This window comes from Ammospiza caudacuta, chromosome 6 (assembly GCF_027887145.1).
Source record: "Ammospiza caudacuta isolate bAmmCau1 chromosome 6, bAmmCau1.pri, whole genome shotgun sequence".
Lineage (NCBI taxonomy): Eukaryota > Metazoa > Chordata > Aves > Passeriformes > Passerellidae > Ammospiza > Ammospiza caudacuta.
Window position 1 is genome coordinate 27,636,987 of NC_080598.1, and position 12,812 is coordinate 27,649,798.

The window sequence follows — 12,812 nt, forward strand, 5'->3', positions numbered from 1 at the left end:
CCTGCCTGTGGAGGAAGGAGAGAGTTGGGTGGGTTGGAGGCTGGGGTGCAATGTGGTGTCGAGGAGGGGCATGGTGGGCTGTGGGCAGCCTGTATAAGACAGGAGTAGCACACACTCACCTACATGCATGTGTACACCCCTGTGCCCTGCTTGGTGCCATTCAGTAGAATATGTTCACTAATTGCAACAAGAAGATTAATTGTGTACCTCAACAACTGCCTCCCACCAGGGAGCTGCAGGGCTGAGAGATTGTTCCCACCCCTGCAGCCACCCCAATGCCCTGTATGTGGTCGAAATGCTCTCCATGGGAACGCCACAGCCCACATAGCATCTGGGGAAGGACATACAGTTGCCAGCCCTTACCCTCATATTTCTGTGTGAATCCTCTATTCATGACCCAGCAGGCTGCTGCCCCATATCAAAGAGCCTTGGGGCCAGGGAACACAGCTCCCACAGTACCTTACTCCAGTTCCAGAGGATGCCAGGGAGAAGGAAAAAAGCCCGGGAAAACAAACCTGCTTTCATGAGAGGTCTGAAAGTTATATCAGTGGATTAAACACCAAAAAAAAAGCATCCACCAATGTGGGAGCTCATTGGAAGGATGGAGCCTGCTGCCCATGCCACCCATGCATGCAGGGGGTGAGCAGGTGTGCACACACCTGGGAGCAGGTTGGGGACAAGGGTGCACACACATAAGGGTTCCGCTCTGGGGATCGAGCCCTATCCCCCTGCCCCGGTGGCCTTGGACCATGTGATGGCTCCTCTCTGGCTGCCACCACAGGACTCTGGGGGATGGTGCTGCCCACACTGGGCTCCCAGATCCTGCTGTCAGTGGGAACAGGAGTGCAGGCATGCAGAGCCAGCATTTGAAATCTGGAGACGCCATTCCTGTTCCCCCAAAGCCTTCTAAGATGCCACCCATATCTGTGTGGCAGCAGCCATCCAGAAAATACACGGCATCTGCCCTGACTCTGTGATGGGCTTTGCAGAACTGGGCTGTAGAGGACAGGATGAACCACAGGCCCCAGGGGACATCAAGGAAGAGAAGAGCCTGGGGTCAGCATTTGATCCCTCCCCGGGCTCCCTGGGCAGCATGCCAGCATCCCACATTACTCAGGGTCCGGTGCATTCACCTTTCATGCATCCACCGCCAAGCTACCAGCTTTGCTCTGCAGTAGTGGGGCTGAGATCTGCCTTCCCCGTCACCCAGCCTGGCTGGGAGCCATCCTGCCGAGCACAGCACAGCTCAGCTCTGCTCCCACCCATCTGCCTTCAAAGGGGACAAAGGCTCAGCCAAGATAGGCTGGTTACAGATGACAAGGCTGGAGCTGAGCTGACTTACACACATGGCTGTCCCACTTTCTGCAGTGGCTCTTAGGGGGTAGCTCCTCTGACATCCACATTATTCACACCATCACCCTGGTTTCACGTGTTCTGTTAACTTCTCCCATCCTTTGCTGCAGAGCATTTCCCTGTGCTCCTTGCACCTACCTCCCATCCCTCCCACCAACCTTTTGCTCAGGCCCTTCTGACATGGTCTTCTGCAGGGCAGACAGCCACAGCTGCTGTGCTCATCCCTGTCTCACCTCCAGGCATGGACTCCCTCTGTTTGCCACGGGCGCAGTGGGGCCCTGCCCATATAAATGGAGGGATGCCAGAAGGATACACTCTGAGGAGGAGACCAGCTACAGCCCCAGCGACCCCTGAATTTGCTCCCAGGCTCAGCCCAGCATGTCACCTTCCCCAGGCAAAGGTCTGCAGGGACCTTCAGTCGTGGCTCATCCTAAAGCATTCATAAGGAAAAGGGAGTGCAGTTTTCCAACTGGTTTTCCAAACAGCCAGGCAAACAAGAGTTTTTTTCTGGCTGGGCTTACAGCACCTTCAGGCATGCTTGCACAGCCCTACTCCTCCTGTGTCCCTGTGGGGCCCTGGCTTCTCTCCTCCTCAGATGCTGGCTGGCTCTCACATAACATCAGCCTCTGTTCTCCCTTCCCCCTACTCCAGCTGCTCAGGGTTTTTATGATCTAGATTAGCTCTAAAAAGAAAAATTAAATCATCTGGTGAAGCTGAAGCTCTAAAAAGAAAAATCACCTGGTGAAGCTGAAGCAGAGCTCAAATACCCACTATTGCAATGGGAAAGCTTGGACCTCTCTCCGGACACCGTTCCGGGGCAGGTAGTGCCATCGACTTCTCCTAATGCGGCCCACACATCCTCCGCAGCTCCTGATCCCGCAATGCTGACCCCATGCGCTCCCGGGAACGGAGAGGGGTCGGGCTGTCCCCCCCTCACAGCCCTTGTCCAGAAGTGGGACCTCTCGGCTCGGCTCAAATTGCAGCTGGCTCTGGCGGTGGTGGGCGCAGGGCTGCGGTCCTCCCTCTGCGGGCTGAGCGGCTTCACAGCCTTCGGGCAGGCAGCCCGGCACCCGAGGAGCCAGCCCAGCGCCCGGGAAGCCCGTGGCCTGGAGCGACAAGCACCGCCACAGTAGGAAGTTCCCTGCTGCCTGGAAAGGGGACACCGAGCGTGTGGCCGTGAGCCAAGGCGTTGGCACGGCCGGGAGGCTTTCCTAGAGGTGCTGAGGGAAGCACGGGGGCTGTGTGGCTCTCCAGCAGGCGGCCTCACCTTCCCCTCGCTGTGAAGAGAAGGTGCTCCAAGGGAAAAGTGTTCTGCCCCAGCGCTGAGGGCAGAGAGAGGAGCAGGTAGCGCCCTTCCGCACCTCTGCCCTCTGCTCCCTCCTCAGGGTAGATGCTGTGCCGAGAGCCCCGTAGAGCCTTTCCCTCGCCCTCCGGAGAGGAGGGGGGTGGTCGATCCCTGCTCCGGGGCAGCTCCCCGGGCTCCAATCGGAGGATCTCCACCAGCTGAGTTCTCCCCGAACCAGTGTGGGGTGCTTCCCCAGAGGAATGGGGGGGGTAGGATACCGGGCCACTGACTCAACCCGTCTGCTCCCCGGGAGCCCTGACTCCCTACCGAACTCCGTCCTTCTGCATCTCCAGGCTCTTCCGTGGCTCCTCTCAGACGATCCCGCACCGGGGGGGCACCGCCCCCCGTCCTTCGGTCCCAATTGCCCTTTTCTGCAGGTCCTCCCCAGCCGGAGCCTATCCCCCACCCCGGCAAAGCCCCTTCTCGCTCCGGAGAGCCCTCAGCCTGGATGACTGCCGCCTCCCTGGGGAGGTGACGGGCGGTCGCCGCTCGCCTCGCCCCGGGCGCCCATCTCGGTGGGGCCCGACCCCGAGAGCTGTGTGTGTGTGCGGGGCCGCACTCACCTGCGGAGCGGAGCGGAGGGCGCGGAGCTGCTGCCTTTGTGTGGCGGCCGCGTGCGGAGCCCCGCGCGGCGCACAGCGGCCCCTGACGTCGGGCTCGGCTGGCAGCAAAAAGGTGGGTTTTAGCCCAAAACTTTTGCAAGCTCCTCCTCTGCCCCCCGACAGGCACAAAGGCAGGCGGCGGAGGGGCGGCTCGGGGGTAGGCTGGCCCCTCGGCCGCTGGGGCGGGGGCAGCCAGGGCCCCTTGGGCGGGGGTGAGCTGGGCCCGGGCAGCATCAGGTCCCGCGGGGCACGGCTCCTGTCCCTTGTCCCCTCTCATCTTCCTGCTGTGCTCTCCAACCCGTACCCGCGGTGCGGTACCAGGGAACCTGTGCGGGTTCAGGTGACCATGCACCCCAACATCAACGAGTGGCCAAGGGTGCACAGCTGAACAGCCGAGGAGCGTCTCCCCTGGGGGCTGCTCCTCTGAGTTCCGATGGAAGCTGGCCCCGGGGACATCCCCGCACCTCGGTGGAGTAAAGGGAACCACCCTGTGTCTCTACCAGCGCCGTGGATGCCTCCTCCATCAAGGCCACTGGCATCAACGGACAGACCTTTTGTAATCTCTGCCCTTTTCACCCTTCTCTGGTTGCTCTGCCCCTCGTGGGAAGCTGCCAGAAAAAGGGTACATCACTTACATACTGTCCCAAGCATCTCCCCAGTTCCGTCCCTTGTGACCCCCCTGCCTGTCCCCAGCTCAGACGTGCTGCAGCCCTTGGACCAAGCAGTGGTATCTGACTGCTGGTGGGGGATGAAAAGGACCATGCAGATGTGACCGCTCCTTTCCCCATCCACCACCTTTTCTTGGGAGGTGAGCAAGGCAGCAGCAAAGCCAATTCCTTCTTGGAGTTAGCAGCCAGAAAGGAGAGTGTCATGCAAGAAAAATGGGGCTCTGGTAGGGAATGGAGTAATTTCTCCACCTCTTATCCTGGAAGAAGTCTGCTGAGAACAGGGCGGCCACAGGTGGGGTTGCAGGGTGGGGCTGTTTTTTATGAGCTGCTTCGAAACCAGGAATCACTTTCCAAGAGAGTGCCACATTTAATTGCTAGACTGCCAGCAGTTTCCTAAACATCTGCAGAGGTTTTGAGGAGAGCTGGTAAATGTGGTAACATGTAATCTCCCCTTCCTGCTGCACACACAGCAACAGGTACTGCTCTGTGTAGTGAGGGATCGGGAGATGCCAAGCTGTAGGTTTGAGCCCAGGATGCAGAAATGGATCCTGATAGCTGGGCAGGTAGCAAAGCCAGTAACCTCCCACCATTGCTAGGCCTTTAAACTCAATCTGAAGAAAACTGCTGAGACAAACTTCAATGAACAAAAGAAGGACCTAGGTGTACATCAGGTTTGCACGTCTGAACCAGGAGACTGTGATGAGCAAAGCAAGGCCTATAGAAATGTAAATGTTAAAGAACTAGGTGTGGTGCAAGCACTGCTGCTTCTCTTCAGTTGTTTCTGGCCAGGAGCTGAAGATCTCGCTGGAGTCCCCAGGGCACAGCAGCATAAGGTACAGTGAAGCCCTGTGTGGATTTTCACTCGTTCCAGGGGACCAGGAGACAAGTGCTAGCTATGTGAGAGCAGAGATGCATTGGTGCACATCACTCAGCAGTGGCTGTTCTTGGTCCCTTTGGACTCCTTCCCCAGCTCAAATTAGCAGCAAAAGGCCTTGACTGCAGAAAAGAGACTGAGGAAAGGAGGAAAAAAGAGGGAGTGTGACCAACCCAGGTGCATTTCCCTGCAATTGGTTAACTTGAGCTTTTTAACTTGAGCTCTTAAAATGTCACAGTCTAATTCATTGCATATCAGCTCTGCATTTTCCATCTCTAGTCAAAGCCTGGTCCTTCGGGAACTGGTAGTGGATGTTGCTGCAGTGTCAGTGCAGGGATGCAGCCATGCATGGGAGAGGAACGATCTTTTCCTTGTTGAGGTGTATGCTAGGTAATCATTAACAGGGCCCACTGCTGTCACCCCAGCTCTGCTTAGCTGGGGCTGGGCTTGCATTGCTTTCTCCAGCCTGCACACATGCCTACAACCCCAGGTGTGCTTCATCCCACAGGAGGGCAAACAGACCTCTGAAGCCCCAGCGCCTGACTGAAAAGGAGAAAGAGGAGATGTTGACACCCTTTGGAGAGAAGGGCAGGACTCTGCCCCAAAGGTACACTGCCCCTCTTCCAACACTCCTCATCAGACTGATCACATAGCAGGACTGCTTTTCTTCCCCACGGTATATTTGACACTGGGGCAGCTGGAAGACTCCAATCACCATGGTTACTGACAGCCTCCCTGCTGAGATGTGGGCCAATTGCCAGCATGCTGGGGTCTGGGCACTGAAGCAGAGCGGGCCCACTCCTCCCAGTTGCACGTACACCTGGTCCCTGGGGAAGCCAGGACAATTTGGTGTGCCTTACACCTGCTACCGATCCTCACTATTAGCTCTGGGCAGGAGTTGAAGTTTGAAGACCATGAAAGAGAGGCACAGTGGGGGTGGAAGGGACAACGCAGGCAGGGAAGGCGGCTGCTTCTCCGGGCAGAGAGGGGCTGGCAGGAGCACTAGGCAGGCTGCCAAACTGCCCCGAGAAATACAAGTCTGAGGTATGAGTATAGCTCCTCATCACCCACTGGCTCCATCACCAGCACACCATCAGCCACTGCAATTACCTCCTTTTTCAAAGGAAACTCCACAGGATAGAAGTGTGTCGGCCACAGTCATCCTTATGAGTCTGAGGCTGGAAGCAGAAGTGTCCCTAATCCTCTGCTTTTGTAACCAGAGAGCAGTCCTTCCACCAGAGTGGCAGAGATAATCCCTGCTCTCACTGCTCAGCACTGGAGGCAGAAGCGCAAGACTCCCTGCTGGAGCTGGAAATGAATAGGAAGAGCCCCCGGCAGGCTCATCTCCTGCAGAACAGCGTGGCTGGGGACAGCTCACCACAAAAAAAGGCCAGCAAACATTTTGAAACTGGAGGCTGGATGGTGCTGCAGTATCCACTGACAGCTGTGGCAGCTGCTGGGGCTGCTGCCTTTGCCCCAAGGAGCAATAGCAGGCTGCTGACTCACACTTCCAAGGCCGTCTGGATCACTTGGGAAGGCAGCGCACTTTCTCCTTTTCCCACATTATACTGAGCGTTGATGTATGATGCAGAATGGAGGAGAAGGTCCCTCACGACAAAGAGCCTGTGTCTAGCAACAGTCCCAGAAGGATGCTGTGCTAGGAAGTGAACAAGGACATGGGCCAGCAGGGAACTCCCAAAAGTATCCCCAAGTTTGGACAGGGGAAGAGGCCTTGGAATCCAACCTTGTTTGTGCCATGCAGGGCATCCGTTGTGCAGTGCCTGCTGCAATCTTGCAGATGCAGCAAGGAGACAGGAACTAAAACATCAATCTCTTTATTACAATGGCAAGAAACAACAACATCCAAACAGTCAAAGTTGAAAAGCAATGGGAATACAGGCTCATGCCAGGCCCTGGGCCAGCTGGAGCCAGCACCCTCACATAATTACAAAAATACAATCCTACAACAGTGTCTAAGAAACACAGACCCAGGTATTGCACAGAACCCCTGCCCTCAGGGAGCAGGGAAACCAACACCCCCTCCTTCTTCACCAAAATATAAGCAGGCTTGGAATTGCACAGCAACTCAGCTCACAGGTGCATGGAGGGGCTAGGCAGGGAGGGGGACAGTGTGTCTCTCAACTACCTGTACAAAAAACTATAAGGGAGAAAGGTAAAAGCTGAGGCTTAAATGCCTCTGGGCCAAGTTGGGCATCCTGTGGTGTGGACCTCTGAGAAGTGACAGTGCCTTGTCTATTAGTGGCCTGCCAGCAGCGCTGCTGAGAACTCCAGGCACTTCTGGGGTGTCCCAGCTGTCAATGCATTAGCACACTATCATTATTATTTGCCAATACTGACACTGGCCCCTGGGCACCCTGCACTGCCCTGCGCCTCTGCTCCCCAGTACAGCATCCCCATCCTTCAAGGAAACCCTGCCCCTGGACAAAAAGTCTGAAGGGTATTCTGGTTCCCTACAGTGTCCTCATACCCTTTTCTTGGTACTAGGAGGGATTCAAACAGTGCCACCCAGCATGACCCAGTGGGCACAGCTGCATGTCAGTGCAGAGGGACTGCACAGACCACGCACGGCAGCAGCAGTATCCTCTCCTAGAGCAAAGATGTGAACAGCAACCCCCTTCAAAACCACTGCCCACCCAAAAGTTCCAAGCAGGTCTGCTAGGCTCAGAGCCATCAGCTTTCCTCCTCTGTGGGCACCTCCTGGTCTCAGAGACTCAGTTCTGCAAAAGCCTTGCTTAAGGCCTGGCTTGATGTCTTGGCATCAAGTGCTCACAGAATCAACGGGGGAGATGGATTGTGGTGCCTCATGCCCCATGGCAGGTGATTTGTGAAACTTCATCCCACTGTAGGCATGACTCAGGGCTAGGAGCCCTGATGGTTCCTGGGAATCCAAATCCTTCTTTCTACTAAAACTGGAGAGGGCGAGTTCATGGTCTACCCAGGTGGGTTGGTCAGCTCCCTGCAAAGCCCTGTGCCCAGTCTGGGGAATAGCAGGAGTCAGCCTAAGAGGATGCATGTTGCCGGGTTGGGGGGCAGGAGGGGATCCCTGAGAGCAGCACTGACCCCAGCACTGCCCATCCAGCCTTGTGCAAAGTCTAGCATTGAGGGGGAAACTGAAGCAAGGAGGGCAACTGAATCTAACTCAGCACTTGGGAAATACAACAGAAATCACTGCTGCCACTGCACCAGCTGAGTGCAGCTCTCCACCATCCTGCAGCTGGCTCACAAAGAGATGCTCAGCAGAGTGGGTGTGCAAACTGTTCCACCCAGCCCCATGGAGAGAAGGGTGGTGGGAGGGTTTGGTAGCCTCCTCCATGCCATCCCAGCCCTGAGTCAGACTGCTGACTGAGCACTAAAGGCCCATCAGGAGAGCACCTGCTGCTCTACTTCCAGCTGCACCAGACCCAGATGCTCTGAGGAAAGTCTGGATGCACAAGTGACTTCCCTCCTGCTGCAGAAGGCTCTGGGTAGGGCAACACAGAGACCTGGTGCAGCCCCAGGAGGGAGAAGAAAGCAGGGCCAGTAAGTTGTGGTGCTTCCTTTGGGGCAGTCTGTGGCTCACAGCCTCTGCAGTCTGTCCATGCAGCCTGTGCCTCCCACAGCTGTGCCAGACAGGAGAGGAGGAACAGGACACAAACCTAGCCAAGCACCTAAAAGAAGGGCACTGCCAGCAGAGAGAAGGACTGAGCAATGATATCCCATAAGGATTATAGGTAGGAGCCTGTGGAGGGGGCACTGGAATTACTCCCATGAACAAGGGTGACTGGAGGCTTCAGCCTGGCCTGCTCCAACATGGCTGGAGGATAGAGCCCACCTAGGGCAGGGAATGTGGTGAATGAGAGGTGAAGGGCACACACAAAGAATCAGGCTTCAAGTCTGAAATATCCATTGTCCTCATAAACAGAGTTCCAGCCCGCCTGGGGCAGAGCTCTTCTGTGTCCATCTCCAGGGAGCAGGCTGGCATCTGGGGAGGGTTGGGCCAGATACAGCTCTGCAGTTGGCATTGTACTCTTCTCATCCTGAAAGAGCTGGCTCGGGCTAAGGCACGCCAAGCACTACACAGCTGTCTCCTGGTCCTCCCGCTGGATCATCTGGTAGTGCTGTCGGTTCTCGAGGTAGGCAGCTAAGTCGGGGTCATTGGCCTTCTCAGCACGGTGCTTCGGGGTGTCTCCCTGCGCAGGGGAGGCGACAAGTCAAGAGCGCCGAACGCTGCCTAAAGGCTGCTGTGGCACCCAAGGGCGTCCCCACTCCCCCGTGTGGCTGGGTCCACAGAGCCTGCAGCCAAACCCCAAGTCAGGTGGCAGCCAAATGTCCATGTGCTCACCATGGGATCAAAGTGTGCTCCGGAGGAGCATGACTACTGCAGGCCTGGGAGCTGTCCCCTGAAGGGCCATCAGCTCCAGGCCTGGGCTAGGACATGACAGACCCCGGGCAACACAAGTCACCCAAGAAGAGATAAAGGCTAGTCCCCCTGACCGGCTCTTCCCCTGTGCTGGGGAGGCAGGCGGGAAAGGGTGAGGAATGAGGGGTATGTCTGGGGAATGCCCAAGCATACCAACCCCCCTTCCCTCTCACAGCCTGGCTAGCGTGCTCCAGCTCCCGAAGGAGGATCACATTTCACCCGCTTATTGCAGCCATCTGGATTGTGTCCACTAATGAACTCCCGCACTCCATAAAAAGCAAATCTGTTAACAACTCCCAGCTCTGTCTTCTCTCCCCCTTCCCTCCCCCTACTCCTTGCTCCACCTCTCCAAGTGCCCAAGCTCTGATGTGCCACTGAGAAAGGCCACAGAAACCTGGCGCTCTGCCACTGCCATTGAAAACCAGCCCTGGAAGGGATACCCATCCTGCCCAGCTCATCCCCTGGTGCACAGCAGGGCACAAGCAGCTGCAGCAGTGTGCTGTGGCCTCTGAGCAGCCCCCAGTTATATTTCTCCATCAGGAACAATGGTCAGACATGCAGAGTTCTCCGCTGGCCTGGATGTGGCTGTGCACAAAAGCCCGTCCATGTGTGGCTGCAGAGAAGTATCATGCAGCAAGAAATATTCTTGGGATGTGCACCCCAAGACTGGGCACACCCCATGGTCCTGCACACAACCTCCAGCAGCCACACCATCAGGGGATGGAGATCACTCTGTGCTTGGGTGCTGGCTCTCCTTGATGGCCCCCTCCCCACATCCCCTGAATGCAATCACTCATTTAAAAGAGGAGGAATTAAGCTTCTTTCCTGTTCCCCTGCAGAAGCCCCTCTGCATCACTGCCTGCCTGCAGCCTGAAACCGGAGCTGCCAGGGCCTCCCTGCCCGGCTGGGCTGAGGCACTCCAACTGATAAGGCTCAGCCTCCCTCACCACTGCAGAGCCGGATCAGTCTGCTCCAAAGCCCTGCTACAGGTCTGCTGCTAGGGTTTCTAATGAGGTGGATCCTGCCTGTGCAGGCAGGCTGTGACCCTGAGCCCCTGAGAGGTCAGTGCAGCAGCACAGCGGGGTCCCCAGGCAGCCACAAACCCGACATGCGACATGCTTTTGCACAGGCACGTGCAAACCCATTCCCTGGGGCAGCCGCATGCCTGAGCAAGGCTCCCTTTTGAGCTGGCAGGCTGAGGGCTGTTCCTCTCCTTCAGGAAAATGATGGGGCTGGGAACAGAGAGGGGCCATGCACCCCAAACTGCCCTCTCCTCTTGTCTCTGCCAGCTGAGTCTCCATTTAGGCCAGTCCCACTCTGGGCACTGTGCAAGGCCTAAGCCTTAGACAGGACCAAGGAAGAGAGACGGGGAGCCAGAGATTATCTGTACTGCATTCCCCTGGCAACTGGCAAACAGGAACGTGCATTGTCTAAATCAAACCCCAAGCTTCACCACCACCAGCACCCCTCAACTGGGCTCCTAATGGGTGTCCCAGACCCACAGATTGTACCTTCTTGGCTTGTTCTACATCACTTCTGCTACAGCCCATCACTACAAGCCTCCACCAGAGAGATCTGCCATATGCCAGCCCTAGGAACCTCCTGTACCAAAATATGGCCCCAAGCCCTCCCCTTTTGCATCTCTTCTGCCAGGGCTGGCACAATTCCCTGACACTAAGGCACAGCTCAATTAACTCAGCATGTGAGGGAAAGTGCTGCAACTGCTTGCTTCTGCTCCCCACAGGCTGGCTTCACCCACCAAGAGGAGCTCCCAGATCCCCCATTATGACTGCCGGTGGGGGAGAGCATTGGAGTCCTGCAGCTGGGAGGGAGAATGTCCTTGCTCAAACCCCTGATGGTGGGAAGGGGGAGACGGGGATGAGACATTCCAGCCCCTTGATGCTAATTTAAAAAAACAGGGAGAGAAGCACTAGGAGAAGAGGAATTTAACCCCTCTGTAGCTGGGCTCCACTGGACAAGCATAGGTACTCCATGTGAGCTCCTCTCTGATTGGCAAACACCTCACCCAAATCACCCCTGCTCTGCTCCCCTGCTGGTTCTGCTCCTTGCCAGCCCTCTGGTCACCCTAGAAAGCCCCACTGCCACTGTTCCCACTGTCACCTGCAGGTCTGTCTTCATGAGCGAGGCCCCAGCCTCCACGATGTAGTGGCAGATAGTGCGCTGGCGTAAGGCTGCAGCCTGGTGCAAGCTGGTTTCACCACTGAGGAGGAGAAAGCAGGAGATGTGAGATGTCCCCCTGAACAGGGACAATCAGCACATGCAGGTGGCAGCAAGGGACAGAGCAATTCAGTGGCAGCAGCAGCTGATGGTAAGTTGTGTGTTTGTCCAGGCAGAGGAGGGGGTGCTACTCAGGGGCAGTCTGTCCAAAATAGACTGGGAATCATGGCTGGCAATTAGAACAAGGGCAGCTGAAGCGCCCCTATAACCGGTCACTTCACAGAGGGTCTGGCCAACAAGTAATGCAAGTCAGGCAGCGACTTACTTCTCCTCCTCTGTGGCATCAAGGATCTCTGAAGGAGCTGTGGAAAGAAAGAGTGCAGGTGAGTGAGACCTGGCTCCGGGGCAGAGACAGACCTGGCAGAGACAGACCTGCCTACTCCCTGGTCACAGTCTGCATCATTCCATAGGGGTTGCTATTTTCATGCTGCCTGCAAAAGTCCTAGCTTCAAAGAACTCAGGTCAGCAATGGCATCTGAGCCCAGCTGATCCCAGGAAAGAAGAAGTGGTTGTGGACTCACTACAGAGAAATATCTAAATAAAAGTAAAGCTGCCTGTATTTCAGTGGGAACTACCAAAAACAACTGGTCAGCTGCCCTGAAGGCAGAAGCAAGACACTGAGAAATGTTTCCCAGAGACATGCTGATCCCTGCCAGGATGCAGCAACAGCCATAAGGACACCCCAGTACTGGCAGACAGAAGCCAGGAAAAGCCCATACACCAGAAGGATGACGTAGCAAACCCAGAGGGAAGGGATCTAAGTCCAGGAGCACTCCCTCTGAGCAGAGGGTTGATTTTTTTTGCTGCCAGGCACCTTTGCTAAGAATGGCACTCTGACTCCAGCTCACCATTCTCGATGATGTATTTGACGATGTCCTTGCTTCCTGATTTGACAGCATGGTGGAGGACAGTCTGGCCCAAGGAATCTCGCACCATCAGGTCTCTTCCAGCTTGGTGCAGCTCTTGGAACTACAGGATTGTCAGATTGCTCAGGATGAGTTGCATTTCCCAGCTCCAAGCCCCAGCATTATGTGCCTGGAGTGTCTGACAGGTTGTGTGGATACTTGCTGCTGGTGGGAAGCTTTGGCCAGCTCAGCCATGTTACCAAGTCCCTTCCCTTCTCCTCCCTTCCCTTTGTGTCTCCCAGGAGATGAACCAGAGCTCCTTGCCAGAAGCCTGCCTGGTTTCTAGCTACCACTCCTGAAGGAAGGCCTTTGACAGACACTGCTCCAGGGCAACTGGGGAGCACAGCTGGCAGGGCTTCTCTTAGTCCAAGGGGAACACCAGCCCAGGAGCCAGCCTTGGCTGCTCA

General features: G+C 56.3%; 1 protein-coding gene across 1 annotated transcript in view; it reads right to left on the minus strand.

Moving 5' to 3' along the window:
* Nucleotides 1-6,681: 6,681 nt before the first annotated feature.
* The window catches only part of DGKZ (diacylglycerol kinase zeta), a 46,325-nt gene continuing 40,194 nt past the window's right edge, over nucleotides 6,682-12,812 (minus strand). The window contains exons 28-31 of the mRNA XM_058806370.1: nucleotides 12,349-12,469; nucleotides 11,766-11,802; nucleotides 11,384-11,483; nucleotides 6,682-9,032 (exon numbers count right to left, since the gene is read on the minus strand). Of these exons, the coding sequence (XP_058662353.1) occupies nucleotides 8,916-9,032; nucleotides 11,384-11,483; nucleotides 11,766-11,802; nucleotides 12,349-12,469 (375 nt within the window). The 3' untranslated portion in view covers nucleotides 6,682-8,915. The remainder of the gene's footprint in view (nucleotides 9,033-11,383; nucleotides 11,484-11,765; nucleotides 11,803-12,348; nucleotides 12,470-12,812) is intronic.